General features: G+C 42.7%; 1 protein-coding gene across 1 annotated transcript in view; it reads left to right on the plus strand.

The window, feature by feature from the left end:
* The window catches only part of CUBN (cubilin), a 279,400-nt gene that overhangs the window by 137,672 nt on the left and 118,895 nt on the right, over positions 1 to 22,833 (plus strand). The window contains exons 32-35 of the mRNA XM_040451314.1: positions 16,710 to 16,869; positions 18,590 to 18,703; positions 20,377 to 20,487; positions 22,056 to 22,184. Of these exons, the coding sequence (XP_040307248.1) occupies positions 16,710 to 16,869; positions 18,590 to 18,703; positions 20,377 to 20,487; positions 22,056 to 22,184 (514 nt within the window). The remainder of the gene's footprint in view (positions 1 to 16,709; positions 16,870 to 18,589; positions 18,704 to 20,376; positions 20,488 to 22,055; positions 22,185 to 22,833) is intronic.

Genomic DNA, 22,833 nt, shown 5'->3' on the forward strand with positions numbered 1-22,833 from the left:
ATCCATTTTGAGTTTATTTTTGTGAATGGTGTGAGAAAGTGGTCTAGTTTCAACCTTCTGCATGTTGCTGTCCAGTTCTCCCAGCACCATTTGTTAAAGAGACTGTCTTTTTTCCATTGGATGTTCTTTCCTGCTTTGTCAAAGATGAGTTGGCCATACGTTTGTGGGTCTAGTTCTGGGGTTTCTATTCTATTCCATTGGTCTATGTGTCTGTTTTTGTGCCAATACCATGCTGTCTTGATGATGACAGCTTTGTAGTAGAGGCTAAAGTCTGGGATTGTGATGCCTCCTGCTTTGGTCTTCTTCTTCAAAATTACTTTGGCTATTCGGGGCCTTTTGTGGTTCCATATGAACTTTAGGATTGCTTGTTCTAGTTTCGAGAAGAATGCTGGTGCAATTTTTGATTGGGATTGCATTGAATGTGTAGATAGCTTTGGGTAGTATTGACATTTTGACAATATTTATTCTTCCAATCCATGAGCAGGGAATGTCTTTCCATTTCTTTAAATCTTCTTCAATTACCTTCATAAGCTTTCTATAGTTTTCAGCATACAGATCCTTTACATCTTTGGTTAGATTTATTCCTAGGTATTTTATGCTTCTTGGTGCAATTGTGAATGGGATCAGTTTCTTTATTTGTCTTTCTGTTGCTTCATTGTTAGTGTATAAGAATGCAACTGATTTCTGTACATTGATTTTGTATCCTGCAACTTTGCTGAATTCATGTATCAGTTCTAGCAGACTTTTGGTGGAGTCTATCGGATTTTCCATGTATAATATCATGTCATCTGCAAAAAGCGAAAGCTTGACTTCATCTTTGCCAATTTTGATGCCTTTGATTTCCTTTTGTTGTCTGATTGCTGATGCTAGAACTTCCAGCACTATGTTAAACAACAGCGGTGAGAGTGGGCATCCCTGTCGTGTTCCTGATCTCAGGGAAAAAGCTCTCAGTTTTTCCCCGTTGAGGATGATGTTAGCTGTGGGCTTTTCATAAATGGCTTTTATGATCTTTAAGTATGTTCCTTCTATCCCGCAAAACTGTGTTTTATAATGATAATGGGCAGCTGTGTGAAGACTAGGTTGGCAGAGGAAGAGAAAGATGGCAACAAGGCTATTTGGGAAGCTATGGAAAAATCAGGGGTGGTGGCCTTGGGCATGGAGAAAAAGAGACGTATTGGAGAACTCATGGTGGTCATATAGTCACTGAAATTTATAGGCTAATGACATGGTGGAGGGTGAGGTGGGTGTTAGAGATGAAGAAGTGAAGACTATTCACTTGAAGAACGAGTGAGTGATGACGCTAGAAAGTGAGTAAAGGGGTAGACGTTGTGAGTGTGATTCGGAAACTTTTCAGTTTAGAGGTCTACACTATGTCCCTTACAGAGTTTGACATAAGAATTTAGTGCTCAGGATGGGATCTGAGCTGGATGTGTAGGTATGATTAATTTCTGTAGATCTGGGTAGCTGTTAAGCCACAAAAGTATGGGTGTGATCACTTACAGTAGTATTTTCTAAAGAGAAAAGGGCCAAATAAACTCGTTGAGAAACACCACCATTTATGGGGCAAATGGAGAAACAGAGGAAAAGAAAACTGAGAAAGAGCATTCAGAGGCAGGTGGAGAACCAGAGAGAGCGGTAGTATAGAAATGTGGGGCGAAGCCAATTTTAAGAGTGGGTGATCGAAGGTATCAAATCCAGCAGAGGTCAACTAGGAAGAGGATTGGAGCAAAGCTACTGAATTCAGTCTTTGATGACCTTGTAAGGAGCAGGATGGGTGTGCATAGTAGTAGAAGACTCTAGATCACAACAGGTTAGAAGGGGCAGGAACTTCTTAGCTTTTTCCTAAAGTGATGGCAGTGAATGATATAAGGGGATGAAAGGTTATAACCTACAGGTAAGGCGAGACCAATGGAAAGTGGAGAAGCTTGACCATGTGAAAAAGGCAAGGCACTGGTGGAAGAGGAGCAGCTCAATATAAGAGACAAAGGGAATAATCGATGCAGTCATGTTCAAGGTGGCGATCTGAAGAAGAGACAAAGGGATCCTATAAATTTCATATTTTCAGAATGCGAAATTAAAACACGCGACTGACACTAAGCCATATAATTTTTATTTGCAAATTTATTCACACTGAAAATTACAGAAATCACACATAAGTTATTTTTTGTTTGTACCATTTATGAATTACCTTTGCAAAAAAGATAAAGTAACGCGGAGAAGGACTATTCTGGTAGAGTGGGGTAGAGATCTGCTGTGTGTGGTTGCCAAGTGGACCCAGTTAAGGGATAGCAGGCCTGCAGAGCTTGGAACCAGGAGGGCAGTATCCTGGTGAGGCTGGAAGCTTGGCTCCAAGTTACGGTTAGTTGTCCAGGGGGCTCATGAACGCAAGCATTGAGGCACCAACCATCTATCCTTTACAGCTAGGTGGACACTGGGTGTGAAACGTACCCAGCAGTCCAGTATCTTACATAATATCTCTGCAGCTTAAGTTCACACAAAGCCCATCATTCATTCTGGAGAATTCAGATTAATTTCTTGGTCCCGGTGCTGAGACAGAGTCATTAGCAAAGAGAAAAATATTCAGCTGCCAATGATGCTGCCAGGTAATGTTTGTGTTCGTGGGATTTTTAATAGAGCCCAAGTGTATTATTAAATACCAAGGTAAATTATGGTTGGATGGGACCAGCCATCGTGTTTTTTAAAACTCCTATAACAGTTTGGATTGTCAGAAGTAGAAATATAAATTTTAACAGACATTATGGCTAATAGTTGCAAACGCATAGATACATAGAATGTTAAGGTTGCAGGGGGAGAGATTAGAGATAATTTACTGTCATATCCCAATTTTTTGTGTGTGGTATTCTTATTTTAAAAATAAGAAAAGTGAGGTCTGGATGGTCAGGATCAAGACCTGGTAGATGTTAATAGCAGGGCCGGCACAAAAACATAAGCAAGCCTAAAGTAAGAGGTAGTATTCTGGTAAAATATAAAAATTACAGGCTACACGCAAGGAACCAAATTGCAGACTCGCGGGCAGCTGAGAAATCGGGGGAGAAAAAATAAAACTATTTGCATTCTCTTTTGGATGAACCCAGAGCTCATTTGTCAATATGAGGAAAAGTGTTAGGATTCCAGATATGAGGAGGAAGGTGTCTTTGCTTTGGAGGCAGGTGGCCTGGGCTCCATCCACCCATTCAATCTTCGGTGTCAACCATGCGCCCAACCTTGCTGGGCACTGGTGTCCAGGCATGGCTCCACCACTCCCTCTTTTCATGGCCGGGGGATCTGAGTTTGCCCATTTACAAAATCGAGTGCCTGGGAGACCCACACAGAAACAGGATCCAGTTAGGAGTTGTGTCTGTGGGTGGGAAGAAGAGCACAGGGTGGACATGAAAAAACAGATCCTGAGGGTCCGGTGACGTCAGTGTGGGTTCGCTCTAGAGGTCACAGTCAGATTTGCACAGACTAGCTAAGCTTCGGGTTCTGTCCTGGGGAGCAAGATCTGGCATTGGGAAGAGGTCATCTCCACACTCCACTTGCTGAGCAAAAGAGAGCTCTTCCTGTGGCAGGCCCTGGTCCCCCGCAGTCCTAAAAGGAGGCGGAGTGAGCCCACGGGGAACCCCAAGCCATCCCTCTGGCTTTGTGGAACTGAAGGCAAAATTTAACGAGTAGAAGAAATGAATGAAAATCTTAAAATGGAACAGTAATACACAGCCTCTATCCTCTTTCCTATGACCAACCAACAGCAGTGGTCTTTGTATCCCAAAGGCAGCAGTCTGTTTGGTACACAAATTGCTAATAGGCGCAGGGCTGAATAAACGAATGCATGAATTTTGCGGTCCCTATTCCTGCAATTGTCAGTACTTCAGTGGAAAATTGCAGATGACACATTTGGGGATGTGTTGTGCTGAGTTCACTCCCTGGCACAATTATTGATATACGATCTCACTAGTTTGAGCCGCATGAGAACTTAGATAACATCGCAGAAGCCCGTTTTCTAGAATTTCATGCTGCTCTAATGAAAAAAGAGAGAGAAACGGAATTTTCTGACTTCTATTGAAGTGGTGGGCATCGTGGGGAGCTAATCGGAAAGCTCCACTGGCACTCGGGTTTCAGCTAATTTGGTAATATGTTTGCACTTTCCGCTCTGTCCCCTTTGAGTGGCTAGTGTAATTAACCCCAGGCTCTCCTGAATGACACATTGTGAGTATTTCTTGCTAAGGCAGCAGTGGGACCCACTGGTTGGGCATGACTCTGTATGGTCAGCACGCAAATGGCTCCATTATGTTGCCTTTCATGAAGGCTGAGTATTAAAGTGACCTCCAACTGACAGTTAATTGCTTAATTAGAGTCTCTCTTCCCAGCCTTAAATCCACGTAGCTCTGCAAGCTCTTATCGATCTCTGAGAAATGCTGGTGGTAGCTCAGTGCGAGAGAGGGAGAGGTCGGTCCTGCAGCCCCAGCGGGGCCCTGGAGACTTCCGCCTCTGGTTTCAGCATCCTCTTTGCTCAGCACAATGGAATGTCTGCCTTGGGAGAATCAGTCAGAAACAGATAAAAGCAAGCGGAGCACAGTCCAGATCCAGCCTCTGTTTCGGAGAAAGTATACATTCGGGCGAACCGAGCCTAGTACAAAAAAATGGGCACATGATGAGTAACTGTTTTCTTTCTGAAGCTTTTTGCCCCCATCCAGGAGAAAGAAAACAAAGTGTGTGATTTGAAGAAAACCAGATCCCCACCCCCCACCCAAAGCCACAATGTCTGGTCTGCTCATTGTGCAGGTTGTTTCACTGTAAGACCCTGGGTGGAACAGGGCAGACACAGGACGCAGAATCCGTATTTTGCTTGATTTATTTATTTAGTTTTAGATACTACCCATGATGTGTTTCCTTTTAAAACATTGATCTGTTCCAAAACAGACCCAGGAATAATAGAACTCAGTGCTTCAAAGAGAAGATGGAAGCGATTCTTTAAATATTTATTGTTTTACAAATAAATCCATGACAAGAATCCGCCTCTCCCTGCCTCCCTGTCTTCCCTTTCTCCCTCACTTTTCCCCACAGGAAGTTTCATTTCTGTTTCTAGCTGATACTTGAGGACTGTCTCTGACGGATTTCTTGAAAATGTTTTATTCTGTGACTTGCCTTTGATAACCTGGCCTTCCAGTGCCAAATTAGTCACCAAGAATGGTGCCAACAATTCACATCCCCAAAGCAAAGACTAACTGAACGGAAGCCACAGTTCTCAATCTGTGGGCACAGGCTTTGTTTTGTTCGGTTTGCATTTCAGCTCAGAATCTCGCTAAATGCTTGTTTATTTGTGAAAACAAAACGAGCTTCTTGGATTTCTTTGCCTATCGACATTTCCGGGGATCTTTGAGTCCCTGCTTGCAACGATGACAAATCGCTCGAGGTTAGAATCTGTAAAAATTGAGGACCGAGTGCAATAATGTAGAACGAAGGAATAGGGGTGATGAAGTCCTGATGTGTGAGATGTGCCACCGTGAATGTCACCTGGTATTTAACCTCAGAGACACCTGGCTGGCAAACACCGCTGCCTGAGGAACCCCATGCTTCCTCCCCCTATCCCCCCCACCCCCACCAAAGGCTGCTATGATGAGTAATATTTTCATTTCCTTCCTCACATACACTTATGACTTGAACAACTTGGATATTTTCCTAAGGGATTCCCCTCCCTATCACTGAATATTTCCTCTATCGTGGAACAGTTCCCATTCCAAAATGGGAATTCTGTTAGCAGCTACACCACCACGTGCAGCACGTGAAAATCTTTCAGGGACTCCCATCCTCCAAATTGACTTTTTCCTGCAATGCAAACCGTCTCTTCTGAACCCCAGATATCTTATCCTTTCACCCTGCTAATCTTTAAGGTGATCCAGAGCAGTAGACACGTGTTGCAAGGAGTCAAAAATGAAGTCAAAGATAAAGGCTGGGTTGAAAACCAAAGTAAGCTGGGGCCCAGGTGAGGGAAGAGGCCATTCTAGACCAGACAGGTTATGGCTTTTTAGACCAGAGAAGGATGAGAAAGGGGATTTAGATCTGAACCTAAGAATAAAACCGAGGGGCGCCTGAGTGGCTCAGTCAGTCAAGCGTGGGTTAAGTGCTCAGGTCATGATCTCCCGGTTCTTGGGTTCGAGCCCCATGTTGGGCACTGTGCCTGGAGCCTGCTTTGGATTCTGTGTCTCCCTCTCTTTCTGCCCCTCCCCCGCTCGTGCTTGCGCGCTCTCTCTCTGTCTCTGTCTCTGTTCTCTCTCAAAAATAAACAAAAATTAAAAAAAAAAAAAGAATAAGACTGAGTTTAGGAATCAGGGATAGAAATCTTAGGGTTATGTACTGGCCCTGGACACTGTGCCCTTTGTTACACAATGTGCTGGGAATCCCATGCATGTTCAGTGGGATGGAATCCATGACAGGTGCCAACTGTTCTGAAATCCATGGGGGCCCCAAATCCTAAAATGCCACTGTAGGAATGCTTTATTACAGGTCTAAATAAACGAGACACTTCCATTCTATTTCCTGAGCTCCCATGATTGTCTTTATTGGAGGTCATGGATAAAACTTGATTTTATCTTTTCAGCTGGTTTCACGATAATTGATCAGATGTCCAACGGACGGGATTCATTACTGGCTCTATACTACTTAGTATGTGGCTGTGAGCAAGTTCTGTTTTCTGAGCCTCCACTTTACCAAATGTAAAGTAGAATTGTAAGAAAACTTGAATTTTTTAAAAGGTAAAGCATTTAGCATAGTGTCTGGTATAGATAAGTGTTAATTGTTACTCCCAATTTTCCTGCTACTGCTTCTGTTACTACTGAAACCATGTTAAAGGTCTTATCTTTTCAAAAATTGTGAACCGTAGGTACCCAGAACTGGATCCATAATCCATAGTTCATTGCTGACTACCATCATTAGTTATAAAGGCCAGTCTTACCTTAAAATATTTTTTTAAATCTTAAAACATATAATTTGTTTTCACACATTCTTCACCATATCATCTCAGTGAATTTTATTACTTCATAAATGTGTTATTTTAATACCTTCCAGAAGATTCACAAATGAGTTCAGAAAAAAAGTAGTGTCACAGAAAATGCCAATAAAAGCATATTCATATACATTTATATCTATTCATATACATTCATGATTTGTTTTCGGGGAAAGCTCCACTCTGGAGCTCAGACCAAACACTGTCATACTTTGCGGATTATAAAACACACCGTGTGTTTTTGCTTTTGAATTAAAATAGTTTCCTCGTCCTCCAGTTTGTAATAGTTTTAGCCCATGCACATTTAGTTGGTTTATTTCCTCCTCGAGCAAGATGAAACTTAGTAAAACAAGAAAATTGGAGATACAGTAGAAATATTTTCTCACTTCCCCTCTCCAACTCGATCTGAGGGAATAGATTCCAGTTTCTGGAGATGAAAATACAAACATTACTGAGGAAGCTACTGTTCATTTTACCCCCTGGGTCATATGCTTCGGGCTGTGCATGCTGACTATTCCGGTGAGGTGATCATGAGTCATTCCATCAGCCAGAATTTGGATCAGTGGGGAGGGGGCTTGGGGCTCAGGGCTGTGCACTGCATCCGAGTCAGACACCTGTTCTTTCCCTCAAAGCGCAGCGTCAGCAATTACTTGTCTTTATTTAGTGCAGTATTTTATATCATTGGGGTATTCAGCTTTCTTGTTGAATCAGATTTTACATTTTATGAAGAGTGCCCCACAGTGGCAGTTGTTTGGAGCCTGAGTTAAAGGGGACACATATTTAGGCAGGGAAAAGTTCAGGCGCCGTGACCAAGGGGAGAGGTGACGAGGTCCGACACCCAGAGGAGCCCCTGCGGGAAAGTGGTGGCATGGGTCCAGGAGATACATCGGAGAGAGAATTGGCAAAACACATACATCCATTGGATTCGGGAAATATGGGAGGGGACTGAAAATGTTCACCAAGTGCATAACCTGCTGTGGGCATTTATGGAGGCAAGAAATGAGGGTGAAGGAGAAATTAGGGGAGGAAAGATGACTTCAGTTTGAGACACTGATGCTCCAGGTTTCTGGGGCCACACGATCAGTGGTGTCTGGAATGCAGTTGGATAGATAAGCCTGGAGCTCAGACAGAGGTCTGCACTACAGTTGGAGATATTAATCAACTAGCAAATGCCTTGGAGATCTTAAAACAGAACCCATATCTGTTTAACTACATTCTTGTCGGGCTGCAAAGACCAGATTAAGTGGCATTAATAGCCATCTGCCTTAGATACTGCGGCACTGTCATATGAGTAACATATTTTCTTGTCTTTGTATGGAGTTCTTTCCTTACATGTCTGACTGGCTGCACACTTAAACATTTTAAATATATACAGTATTTAAAAGTTTTATGTGCTCCTCATGTTGAATTTGTAAAATACAGGAAAGAAGAACAAAAGAAATTAATGCCATCCATAATTTTGCAATGTAAGGACAAACCCTGAAACATTTTGGCTTATTTCCTATACTTACATACCTATCCATACACACACATGCACACTTACACACACGTACACATAGATAGTTAAGCTAATACCACACATCATTTTGTATCCTACATTTCCCACTTAACACTTAATACGTTTCTCCTCAAAAGTAGTATCCTTGGCTATTTAATCAATTATATAGACATACTAGAATTTCTTTAACCGCTAGCTTATTATTGACGATTTTGATTACTTCTTTATTATCATAGTGCTATGAAGACCATATTTATATGTGAATCTGACTCGACATTCCCTATTATTTTCTTCATCTAAATGCTCTTTTCTTTAGTGAACACTCTATTATGAAATATTTTAAGTATATAAAAAAGTATAGACTATATAATACATGTGAAGTGTATAAAGAACAAAGTCATCTCACTGTCCAGACTTGCCAAATTGTAATATTTTCCCATACTTGCTTCAAGTTCTTTTTTCCCCCCAAAATAAAGGAATTACTAAAGAGACAGTGAAGTCCCATGTGTCACCCGCACTGACACTATTCCCTATTCTCATCACAGAGGAAACTGCTTATCAGAATTTGGGTTTACAGCGCCCATGGCTATTTTTATACTTTTTCATTTTTTTGTAGTTTTCATATACAGCATATATTATTTTGCAAGTTTTAAAACTTTAAGCAAGGAATACCGCAAATACAATACCCTTCTATTTGCTCTGTTCACTCAGCATTCTGTTTTTAACATTTGTCTACTCTGTAATGCATTTAGATCTAATGCATTCTTTTTTTAAAAAAAATGTTTTTAACGTTTATTTATTTTTGAGACAGAGAGAGACAGAGCATGAGCGGGGGAGGGGCAGAGAGAGAGGGAGACACAGAACTGGAAGCAGGCTCCAGGCTCTGAGCCATCAGCCCAGAGCCCAACATGGGGCTCGAACTCACGGACCACGAGATCGTGACCTGAGTTGAAGTCGGACGCTTAACCGACTGAGCCACCCACGAGCCCCTAATGCATTCTTTTTGCCATCGTACAATACTCCATTTCATGAGTATACCACAAGTCGCATGCCCATTCCACTGTGAATGCATGTGCAAATTGCTTCCAATATTCAGCTGTTGCAACTCTTATAGCAATGGACGTTCTTGGACATATTTCCGAATGCAATCATGCAAGAGTTTCCCTAGGTTAGACATACTGACGTGGAAGTGCTAGCTTTTACATTTACTCTGCATTGCCAAATTCTACTGGAAATATACGCGTGAGGATTCCCATAATGAATGGGAGAAACTTACCTTCACATTCATACTATATTCTTTACACGACACTTCCAATACATTGTCTGACCTGATCTTTACAATGATGAGACAGAGGGAGAGATTCTTCACCCCCATTTGTGAGATGATGGAACGATAACCAGCGGCTTCTGAAGTGCCTTGGCAAGAAAACAAATACCCTCGGTGGACCCAGGACTCAAGTGTTGGGACCTAAGAACAGAATGCTTCCAGGTGTTCTGACCATAAGGTCCCTGTGTTTCCCGGGTGTTTTTAATCGAAGGTCAGTGTGCTTGCCCCTGGGCTTTAGTTGATCTGATGGAAAATGTCAGACAGGCTGGAGCCTGTGCATAGCCAGTCAGCAAAGGCCATGCAACAGAAGGGATATGAACAGTGTGGTTTGAACTAACCATGGATATGGACATCCACTGAGGCTCCACTTGTGGAGTATTCATGAAGCTGTGTTGTGGAGCTGGGAAGGTTTTGTAGGGAAGGTGTTTGGGGAGGAACCCGTATTTGAAATCATTGCCTTTCCTCAAAGAGGTCAGGTACTTTGTTATCTCCAAGTCAGCTGGTACATTAATGGATCCTATCACAAATTCCCGAACAGTTTGTGATAGCCGTATTTTCCAAAGAACTAAGGAAGAAACAAAGAAAGAAAACAGGATAACTGGATTCACTGAGTACTTCTCCTGTGCCAGGCAGCACATATTACCTCATGGCTCCTTCCTCCATCCCTAGAGGAGCCAACTGTTAAAAGAGAAGTGAAGGTGTCAACACTTAGTCCTCTGTTTCTCCCCTTTGCACACACAGCTCAGTCCACTCAGTTAGTGTCTGTCCATAATTATGTCCAAACAACTCATTAGACCTCCAGTGACCTCCATGTCACTAAGCTCATGAGTAATGTTTGCTCCCTCAGTAGTGTTCAGTGGTTGATCACTCCGGGTGAGGAGAAGGAGACTCAAGGGTCTAGGAAACTCATTATTCTCCCATGATATTTTCAGGGATTTCTATGTAGAGAAATGAGGAGAGAGGAGAAGTGAAGAGAGAAGGAAGGAGGTCAACCAGATGGCTATTTCTTGCCGCCGTTCACATTTTAAGCCCGCTGTCTCTTGCTTCTTGTGGCCATTCCCTTTCTCCATCCCCCTTGTTAAGAGAATATTGGAATTTACACTTTGTTTTTAATTTCTCCAAAATACCACGATCTTGAGGCTCCTTTGTGTAGTAGACTTTGACTAACTATTTGGAGCACTGGCAGGTGTTTACTGCAAATAGCAGCAGAGCAGTCGAGTTCAAAAGTGATCCTTAAGACTCCATTGTTCATTTCTCTCTCGGTCCCTCGTTTCACACCTCCTGCATTAGTTATCGATTGCTGCATAACAAATATCCCCAAACCCCAATGCCTTAAAACAACAACATTGAACGTTTCTGTGAGCCAAGAATGAGGGTGCCGGGTACCTGGCCCTTTCCTAGCTGGCTCACATAGTCGGCAGCAGGATTCAGTTCCCCGCAGAAAATGGGCTGGAGGCCTCCCTCGTCTCCTCTCCAGGAGGGCCTCTCTGCAGGGCATCTCATAGCACAGCGGCTAGACTCATCAAAGCAGGCAGTGCAGAGTGCAAGAGAAAGAGCTGACGAGATGGAACAGTCCCTCTTTTGTAACCTAGTCATGGAAGTGACATCCCATCACCGTGGCTCTCATCTCTTCATTGGAAGAAGTAAGTCATTAGGTGTAGCCCGCACTCCTGGGCAGGGTGGGGGTGGGGTGATTACATGGGGACATGAATCACTGGGAGCCAGGTCAGAATTGCCCCCACCGCCCCGCTCCCTGCCACCCCGCCCCAACAGTCCCAGCTGGTACTATCCATGGGTTATGTTCCAGCCTCATCCGTGTTGCTGGACAAACCCCTTCTCTCAGACCTCTTTTTGGTTTTGCTGCAATAGCTTCCTACTTTTGTTCGTTTCATACAGAGCAATTTATCCTTCTCTTTGTCTCCCTTTACAAATAGAGGCTTATATCTCTCAAGTACGTACTGTGTGCCAGGAAGTGTTGTGAGGGCTTTGTATCTTTGTACTCATTTAATTCTGGTGAACAGTCCGAGCTTTACACTCGTGTCGGTTACACTTATTTCTATCATCAGTAAGTGTATGGGATGGCAGAAGTTCCCTCTCTTTTCTCGAATTACCAGTGCTTAGGACCCTGACCCAGGCCTCTATAAATGTCATCACAAAGGACCGTTAGTCTTGTACCCGAATGGCTCCCCACCCCAATGTCACTTTATGCCGGAGCCGACACGTGTTAACTCTGAAAAAAAAAAAAAAAAAAAAAAAAAAAAAAAAAAAAAAAGGTTTCTCAGATCTCCTTAAGATATTAAAGCATCAAGTATTAAAATGTTTGTGCAAGTACACAAATGTTTGGCTCAGCTCTAACTTCTGGTTAGAGCTTAGAGTGCGGAGGGTTCCCAAGAGCGCCATAATGTCATGTGTCCTGAATACTCTGGGCTCTGGGGACAGGCCTGATGTCCTCTGCCCACCTTCCGCCTTCCGTGTTCTCTCGCAGTGCTGGCAAAAGATTGGCACTGCCTGTGAGAAGGGCACTGGGCGGTTGTGTGTGTGGCATAAGCCATGTCCTGTGATTAGACCCTCCTCCATTGCCCATTGGGGCCAAAATGTAAAAAGCCTGCCCAGAAAGCAGCCCCAATTGACCTCTTTCCCACTGTGAATAGCCTCTTTTACTCACTGTCATGCCTGCTATGCATTTATACATTCCAATCCATGAGAGGGAGGACAGCTATTTCCTAACTCTGGACTTTCCCTCATTCTTAGTCCTCTGTTCTTAGAGGCCATATACTCTTACCTATGTAATTCATGCACTCATCCATACATCAAATATTTACTGTCTGTTATGTGCCCAAGTCTACTCTCTTAGTCTCCTATTTTCATGTGATAAATATAAGTTTAGGCATTTTGAATGTGTGTGTTTTTATCGGGAAATTTGACAAAACTCTGGGTACTTTGTGAAGGGACCGATTAACTTCTTGTAGAAATTAGGTTATCCCTCAACCAGATATGCCTTTGTTTTTAGAGTCCCAGTAGTTGGAGCTTTCAGGGGTATGGCTACTTTTTCTTTTGTGGATTCAACTTCAAAATTTTACTAATGTCATCTAGAAATGAGTTAATGGAAATGTACCGGTTTTGCAGAGGGCGGGGGGGCAGGTGGTATATTTCTCTGACTTTTACCACTTGAGCAACAGATCAGAAAACCAATTCTCAGGCCTAGCAAACTCTTGGCAGTAGACTTAAATAAGAATTATATATCTGTAAGTTATGTGACTGTTATGTGTGTCTCCAATAGTAATATAATTTGCTAGGTCTGCCTTGGGAACTAAATGGAAGTAAGGGGAAATGCATATTGATAATTTCCATGACTTTAGAATTTTAAATAAATGGGATCAAGGTTTCTCATATTTTCTTCCTTGCAGTTTTTTTCTTATAATTTTATAAATTAAAAGTTAAATTGATTTGGGGATGCCTGGGCGGCTCAGTCGGTTAAGCATCTGACTCTTGATTTCGGTTCAAGTCACGATCTCATGGTCGTCAGGTCAAGTGCCACGTCAGACTCTGCGCTGAGCATGGAGCCCTGATTAAGATTCTCCCTCCCTCTCTCTCTGCCCCTCTCCCCCACTCTCCCTTTCTCTCTCCCTCTCAAAAAAAAAAAAAAAGTTAAATTTATTTGGTATTACAAGAGTTAGGAACCATCTAAAATAAAAGAATTGCTATTCTAAACTACTTAAAAAATCAGTTGTTTCCTTGTTAATCTGAGGTCTTGCACTTTCATAAAGCAACAACTGGATATATATATCTTAATACCTATCGCCAGCATTTTAAAGAGAAGTGACAAGATATAATATAGAATTTGGAGACAGGGGACGTAAGTTCCTGACTCTACTCACTGTGTGTATGAACTCGGATTAGTCACTAGCTTACACTGGATGAGGCAATACTTTAATAGCTAGCACACTAAGTCTCATTTTCTTCATGCAAACAAAAAAATCACATGGTGTTGAGGACTAGATTAGGATGTTTCTGATGGTCCTTATAAAATTACAACGTGCTAATCAAATGTAGTGTTTCAGTGGTATATAATTTTGATTCAGGGACATCTGGAAACCTTCTACCTCAGATCCACTTCCTGAAAAGCAATGCTCCAGCCGTATGAACAGCAACCAAGGCCCTTTGATTCCAGGGTCTCTGGGGGAGGGAGGTCTGAGAAACACATAGACATCCTGGAAGATGTGCCCATTCAAAGGATCCCCTGGGAAGTGGCTCATTCTTATGACTTTCTGAACCATTTAGCCCTAAATTTCTACCTTACTTTTTTGCCTTAAGAGGATTGCAGCCATTTAGAAAAGAAGGAACAATACCTACTTACTCACTAGGCCTCTGAGTTTGGGGAGAGATAAAGGAGACTAAAAGAGTCTTGCCTTTGTGAGTGTATGGACTTGTAAAAATCCTCTTAGTGTATGTGTTGTTTTTGTTGGTGGTATTTTTTTGGTGGGGGAGTCTGTATACCTCACAGAACCCCAGTGTTCTGCTGAAGTATAAGAAATGCTGTGCTAAACAAACACATCACCCCAAGAGAAGCAAATAGTCTCGTGTGGATAGTCTTGACCAAGAGTCAATTGGCATATTCTCTAGACTCCCAAGGCGTTCTAGGAAGGTATTCTTTAAAGCAAGACAGTATTAACATTACTGAACTCTAAGGATGTTATAGCTGTATCACCTTCGGAAAGTATAAAGCCAAGTGTACCAAAAATAAAGTCTTGGATTAAAACAATGCTGGTAACATTTGAGAGTAGGTTGAAGTATAAATGTAGTAACGAGGTTTTGTAATCTTGATTTATACACTGTTTTTTTTTTAAAGTTTTTATTTATTTTTGAGTAAAATAAATTTTTACTCAAGGAAAGAGGGCGTGAGTGGGGAAAGGGACAGAGAGAGAGGGAGACACAGAATCCGAAGCTGGCTCCAGGTTCCGAGCTGTCAGCACAGAGCCCAATGTGGGGCTCAAACCCATAAACCATGAGATCATGACCTGAGCCAAAGTTGAATGCTTAACCAACTGAGCCACGCAGGCGCCCCTTGATTTATACATTGTTTTGACTATTATTGATGGTGTTCAACATGTTCAATAGAAGCAGTCATACTAGATTGAAAACTATAATTTGACTTCGTTAAGAAAATGTAACTGAGTTTGTAATCAATCTTTAAATGTTAAATAGAGGCCGGGGCGCCTGGGTGGTTCAGTATGTTGAGCGGCCGACTTTGGCTCAGGTCATGATCTCACAGTTTGTGAGTTCGAGCCCCACATTGGGCTCTGTGCTGACATCTCAGAGCCTGGCGCCTGCTTCTGATTCTATGTCTCCCTCTCTTTCTGCCCCTCCCCCACTCATGCTCTGTCTCCCTCTGTCTCAGAAATAAATAAACATTAAAAAAAAAATTTTGTAAAAAATGTTAAATAAAAATCAGTTTTAAGGTTTTATTTATTGGACCTGTGGATTTAAAATACGAACATTAAATAAAGCAATGAAAAAGAAAAAAAGAAAGAAATGGTGTTCTAGAACCACATTTATTTAAAGTTCAGTATTGTAAAAGTTTTAGCCCCTCAGTAGAGAGTTAAACATCTTATTGATGTTTGATTCATGTGCTTATGATGAACTAAACCGAGAATTGCCTCCCACTCATACTTATGTGCTAGAGAGAACAGTGATTATAATCCTCACTAGATATTTTAAAATAATTTGTGTGAACTTTCTTTGCATCCAATCCCCGAATTTTCTATTTTTTTCCCCAAGTGTTTCTTATGAAATATAAATGACAGTTTATCTTGGGTGAAACAGCCGTATCCTAACTTCATGTTTTAATCCCACTCTGGTAGTTGACAGTTGATCCTATCCTGCTTAATTGGTATCTTGCATTAAACAATATGAGAGTTTCAATTCTGAATTTTAGAATCTAGTTGTCTGGTTTAACATGAGCTGCTCCCTCTTAGGAATTGTGGAAGTCGGCCACACAATTTTGTCTCTGTGTAGCAATTGTCTTCTTAAAAATGGAGGACAATTGGGGAAAAGGAAATGGATAGTGTGCGTGAAGGTCTGAACCAGTTGCTGGCAGAGGGTGAGCACTAAATGAATGGTTGCCATTCTTGTTATCATCCAAAGAAAAGGATTTCACTTCCCCCATTTATACATAACTGTGTTAAAAACTGCACACCAGACACACCGAGTTCCAAGGAAATTAACCAAGTTTCAATTTCACAAACCCATACAGTGATTTGGGTACATGTAATGTCAACTCTATTCCATCAGTACGTCTGGAGGGTCAGCTAAGTCCCAACATAGCCCTGGGCAGACATAGAACCTAGTACCTTTTTTTTTTGTTTTATTAACTAGATAATTTTCTGAGTTAGGCTCACTCACTATATCATTTGAAAGAACTCTGCCAATATTCTTCCTTCTTGACCACTATCCTATGGAAAGCAAAAAGTTCTGGCAAACGTTGGGTTTCTGAAAACAAATGGTTACTCCTCCTTCTTCCTCACCTATTTGTTCCTATCTTGATTCTTGCCTCAAACATTTCAGTACATTTTGTGGGCATGGCACTTGATGTGATGTGCCGAGGTCAGGGGGGGAAGGAGGGCTGTGAAAGTAAAATATCCAGGGATGTAATTGTGGGCTCCGACAGAGGAACTCCCACTGGAATCCATATAAGTTCCCTAGACATAACCAATGATTCAGACACTCCCATGGGCTATTTGACGAGACAATGACATAAAGCACTAGATCCGGTGAATGTATTGCTTTCCACCAGCTCACCAATGTGTACATAGCCCATGGACCATGGGCCCCATAGATGTAAATCTGAAGTTCTGAACTATTAACCCTGTTGTCTTAATTTGTAGGCATATGACGGCGTAAGCCCCACAACTGCCCGCCTTGCCAGAACGTGTGGAAGACAGCCGCTGGCTAACCCCATCGTTTCTTCAGGAAACAGCCTCTTGTTGCGATTTCAGTCTGGCCCTTCCAGACAGAGCAGGGGCTTCCGAGCTCACTTCAGCCAAGGCAAGTGCCGCGTGTCTCTGTGTGTGTCCCTGAGGTACCTGCTGTCTGTTCTGGAGTGCCCTTCCTGGTGCCACAAAAAAAAGGAGGCCAGTGCTCATAAATCGGTCCCAGCTTTCTACTTAACAGGCGACAATTTAAATAGAGCAAAGGAACTACGATTTGCAATTATTCCACCTGTTGATCCTTTAAGTTTATGATCGTCTAACAGGCGACGCCGACTTCCTTTGGATCTGTGTGTCTCTCGAGCTTTCAGAATGATATTTCAGAACATTTTTAATACTAGGGTCACTGTAACAAAGTGTTTCTCCATATTTGTTCATGAGTAGATAAATTATCTGGCATTTGTCCAGGATTTTCTGCTGGGACAATTATAAATGACAAGGCTTGCGTGCAATGTAGAGTCTGGTGGTAACTAACCCTTGGGGTAGTGGTGCCCTGAACCACCTGAGGAATCGGTGTTGTTTTCCACTGTTTCTGTTCTTAACTCACCACTTCTCAGTTCATCCTTCTAGACTTTTTCACCGTTGCCTTTCATCCAACCGTTCCTGGAGATGAATCCTTTATTCCCATGTCAGGGATAGAGCCCAAGGTGGAAGGAACTGTTGGCCAGCTTCAGTTTGCCTCTGACTTTTACTCAGATGGTCCTTGTCATTTCAAATACGGGTGGTCTGTTTAGTCATTGGTCTATTTGGAGCTTGCCTGTATCCTACAGCAAAGAGCCCTGGCTAGGGATGTTTTCTGGGTCGGGGTCTCTCAAAGATGCATGGTAGACTTGGGAGCAAGACAGAGTGCATGAATCAGCCACTCTGCAAAGAAAAGAATAGTTTCTTAACGCATTTCATTTTTCATTTAATTAATTACTTATGGTTTGCTTCATAGTAAACAATGTCCCCAAGAGATCTCTTCTGGATTATTACAAAACCTCCTCCCGCTCACCCACCCTTTCCCCATCTTCCTCCAAAGTCAGCTCCCAAAAGCCCCACTCCAGCCATGCCCTTGTGTGCTCCGTGAATCTGTCCTGGCTCTTCATCGCATGGAGAATGGAGCCCCAGATTCCTCCAGATGTGACCCAAGGGTCCTGGAACCTTCCCCAGTCTTTTTTTTTCCCCAACACCCTTCAGGAGCCCCATACTTTAGCCAAGTCTGCACAGTCGCAGGCCTGACCCTCCTCTGTGTCTCTTGCTGGACTATTCTTCCCCAGCCCCACTTCCTCCTCCAGCCACTCTCCTCCGGGAGACACCCCTTACGCTCCCCAGCTGGCCAGACTCTCCTGTCTGCACCGCCACAGAGTTTTGCGTTTCTCTGATAACACACAGCCATCCTATGCACTCTTGTTCAATTGACTATTTATTTTCCAAACAATAAATAAATAAAGTTGCTCAGAGACAGATTATCCCTATACCTCTAATTTATGAGCAGGCGGAGTAAGTGGACCCATACTAGAGTTTTGTTTCAGTGGCTCAAGCAGTTCATAGCCACTTCATCTTTTGTCCTCTGCCCCTCCCCACTTCCTGTAATTGAAGAATATTGTTATAAACGTACAGTGCATTTCCACTTTCTCATGGTTTATGTGCAGCTTCCTTGGCAGAGTACTTCCTGGGCATGTGTTTCAGAAATAGGAAAACATCATTTGTGTTTTTACTCATCAAATAATTGTTTTGTGCGGTCAGTAGAAATCAAAAGTATTTGACTTGCGTGTGTGTGTGTTTGTGTTCCTCAGCCTGTGGGGGCTACATCCTTACCGACTCATCGGATACTATATCCTCTCCATTGTTCCCTGCCAAGTATCCACACAATCAGAACTGCAGCTGGATAATTCAAGCTCAGCCTCCATGTAAGTAACAAAAAAGAAAAAAGGAAAGGAATCCAGGATGGATGGTGTCTGTGGGAAAGTCCATCTATGACTAATGTTCCCGTCTCCTCAATGGTAACAATTGATGGCCTTCCTCTTCTTTTTTTGGAAGTCCCCATTCCTGATGTGCACAAGAACGAGCACTTCCTAATCTGATAGGAAAGTAATTTTGACTGTTTATTCTTAAGTAAAAAAAAAAAAATTTAAGGTTCAAGGCCTAACAGAGGAAAAAGAAAAAGAAAAAAAAACCTGTAACCTTGCTCTATTGACAGGCACATGAAATTGGGGATAAGCAAAAATAACTGACAAATAGTTTTTGACACATGTGCCTTGAGTGTGGTAGATATTCGGGACAGTTGCCAAATGACTAAATGATTAATAAGAACCACAAAACTGAAAAATTAATAACTCATAGTTTCGGAATGTGATGCCATAAGCATATCGATCTTTGATCAAAGTGGAAGCCGATTATAAAACCCGGCCTCTCGTGCAATGCATGTATTACAAAAAATTCTAGCACACGGCCTGGAAGAAACACTAAGTGAGCGTTTACATAATTTTCTTTTTAGCATTCTAGAATCATATTTTTTGACCTGGTAACAACCTGGTGATAAGAATTACTGTCCACACTTTACAGACAGAGAAAAGGAGGAGACCTCTCAGGACTCAAAGCGAAATGATTGCAAAGAGGGTGATCCCAGGGTCATCCCGCATGTTTCAGAGGGGCCCTGCCCTTCCTTGAGGTTTTTGGGAAAAATTTATGATTTCAGCCATAATGGAGGAAAGACATTAAGTTCTTTACTCTGCTTTATGATTAATCACTTTCGTGACAATAAGCAAATCCACTTAAGCCAGCGAGGCCCCATTAGCTAATCTAAAAAATGATAAGTTTGACTTCAATATTTTCTAACACTTCAATATTTTCTAACTAGGGATGTTAAGAGGTGACAAAAGAATCTGTTTATTACCATGCATATGATTGGGGTCTTGGCGAAGTAATCCTTAGCCAAAGAAAGTTGCCAGCTGGCCAGAAACTAAGCCTTCGATAAGGAGCCCCCTGCCTTGAGCTGAGCGGTTTTGCCTGTAAGGATAATTTCTAATGAGTTGTAAAGCATTTAGATGAAAGATCTCACTGGTTCAAAGACTTTAATAGGAAAAGATCCTATTCTGAAGATTAGGGACCCTGGGTGAATAGCAAAAGAAAAAACACACCCAGGCACTTGCTGTTTTGCAAGTAATTCAAAGCTTTCTTTATAAATGACTCCAAACCTCTAGGGTCCTGGCTCTGGGCTTCAGGTAAAACTAAGAGAGCTAGGCTGTGCGTGCCAGGGGGGTAGGAGCATCTCATTTACAAGTCAGCAAACTAGTCAGCCAGCAATGGCTGATGCAAAAAGTGTAAAGACCCTATATTCCGACAAGCACTCCGCATGGTCTCCGTGGAATGAACATACCCCAGGGCCCTCTTATTTACCACCATCAGCATTTCAGATTCTGGAAGCACTTTCAAAAAACATTGATTCTGTCGCTCTTCAGAGGAGCCAAATGCGTCGCTTCCCTGCTGGAGAACCTGCAAAGGAATTGATCAAAGGATAAACCTCGCTCCCTGTATGTTTTGTTTGCCAGGGCTCTCTTAGTCCTCTCTCCTTCTCTTGCAGTCAATCACATCACCCTCTCCTTCAGCCACTTTGGACTTGAAAGCACTGCAATGTGTACACAAGACTTTTTAGAAATTTTGGATGGCAATTATGATGACGCACCCCTCCGAGGTACCGCAGCGCTCGCGCACTCGTCTGTGGCCCTGGCTGGGTCGTATTTATATATTTACCTACGTATATGCTGTTATTGGAGGTTGGAATGGTTCCAACAGATAGGAAGAGCAATATAAGCCAAGTAAAGAGAGTTAGAGGGTAGGATAGCAAGAGTGAAGGTGGGGCTCAAGAAACACAGCTTGTTCACACTCAAGGACATGAACAGTTTATGTATTTTTCTTTTAATTTAAAAGTTGCAACTGCTTTAGAGAGCAATGAAATTCAGTACATCCTGGCATTAGATAGCATTCCGTGAGAAATTTCTTGTTAGTATATGACCAGTTCTTATATTCGAATTGAGCATGGTCCTTCTGGTTTTGTCCTCAGTAGAAGCAATGGGGGAAGGAAGGAAGGAAGGAAGGAAGGAAGGAAGGAAGGAAGGAAAGAAGGAAGGAGGGAAGGAAGGAGGAGGGAAGGGAGGAAGGAAGGAAGGAAGGAAGGAAGGAAGGAAGGAAGGAAGGAAGAAAGGAAGGAAGGGAAGAAGAAGGGAAGGAAAGAAGGAAGGAGGGAAGGAAGGAAGGAAAGAAGGAAGGAAGGAAGGAAGGAAGAAATAACTAAATAAACAAAGCAAAAAATACAGCAACAAACACACACATGGGAATTCTGATTGCAGGACATCCCTGTGAAATTAAAGAATGCTGCTGTCTAGTTTCTGAAGTATCTTCAAGTAAAATCATCTCAGGTTATTTAAACTTTCTCCATGAGGTAGTCATCTTTGAGCTTCGGCATACAAGTTTCTTATCCTGCACTAGAAGACAAACTCCATCAGAGGAGGGACTTTGTTTTGCTAGTTGCTCTATTTCCAGGGCCCAGAGCAGAGCCTGGGACAGTAGTGGGCAATCGATTCTTCTCTGCTCTATGCGGTCCTGATTGCATTGTTTGCGATGTTTATCTGTGAGCATTTGACCAAGGATAAAGGGATATTATTTAACAGACACTTACATAGCACTTCACTTGTGCTGAGTGCTATTCTAAGAACTTTATAAATAGCAACTTGGTCAATCCTCATACCCTGATGATAGAGGTTTCATTATTATTGATAGTCTCTTTTCTCCAGTGGGGAAACTGAGGCACAGAGAACGTCAGTGACTTATCTCAGGTTGCGCCTCTAGCAAATAGCAGAGCTAGGAGTTGAATCCATGTATTCTGGCTCCGGCATCCACACATTTATTTTTTTGGCTGTAATGCTTTGCTTTTAAGCATTAGTGCATTTACTTGCGCGGGTCCATACTTGGCTAGAGATTTTAGCATTCGTTCCGCTTGGACCCAGGTTGTCTACATCTTTCTTACCTCCCTCTGATATCCTTCAATGTTTATAAATCATATCTCCTGTGCTTGTCTTTATAGTTTATATTTAACTCTCGGGCACTGTCCCAAACACCGACCCTGCCTTAAGTTCTCCAAATAGTGATTTCTTCTTTTTGCTTCCATCTCCTGTGGTTCTAATAAACGCACATTTACTAGAAATGGCAGTCTGTGCCATGTGCCACGTGATCCCTCGTTCTTTTTGTCCTTTTCCTATCCAGGCCGCTACTGTGGTGCCTCCATGCCACATCCCATCACTTCCTTTAGCAATGCTCTGACGCTGAGGTTTGTCTCAGATTCTAGAGTGAATTCTGAGGGTTTCCATGCTACATACGCCGCGTCATCATCAGGTAAGAGGAGTCAGCAGATGGCATTACTGGGTTAAGAGGGATGTGATAGAAAGCCTCAAGTTTGTTATTTGGGACTGCCGTATCTTCGGAATTGGGAGCCACATCCCTGAGCCTACCTCTGGGATGAACCTCTCCATCTTTCAGTTGAGGTTAACCTCCTTGTAAATTCTAACAGTAGTAAACTCCGTGCGGCGTCCTCTTTATCCGCTCATCCACTGGCGGACGCTTGGGGTACTTCCTTACCTTGGCTCTTGCGGCTCATGCTAATAGTGAGCTCTGGGAGTGGGGAGGATGGGTTGGGATGATGTCGGAATGGCCAGCGTGCTCGCTCCTTCGTGACATGTCTGTTAAGCCAGTCCCTGACTGGCAGTGTCCGTCGGCATCTCTTCTGAATGGACAGCTGCTGTTCTCCAGTCTCCCTGGCCTCGCAGCTGGGCTCAGGCAGGTCTGGGTATTGTCACTGGTGGCAGGATGGATGGTGGCATGGTGGGAGGAGGGGAGGGAGGAGTCACCGGTACTGGGTCTGTCGGCCAGGGGTGTGCTGTTTGTCAGCTGCCAGCTTCCCGGTTATTGGCAGTTAAAAGCACAAAACACCTAGAAGATGTGTGTGTGTGTGTGTGTGTGTGTGTGTGTGTGTGTGTGTGTGTGT

The sequence above is a fragment of the Herpailurus yagouaroundi genome, unplaced genomic scaffold (genome assembly GCF_014898765.1).
Source record: "Herpailurus yagouaroundi ecotype Mexico unplaced genomic scaffold, PumYag 203, whole genome shotgun sequence".
Classification (NCBI taxonomy): domain Eukaryota; kingdom Metazoa; phylum Chordata; class Mammalia; order Carnivora; family Felidae; genus Herpailurus; species Herpailurus yagouaroundi.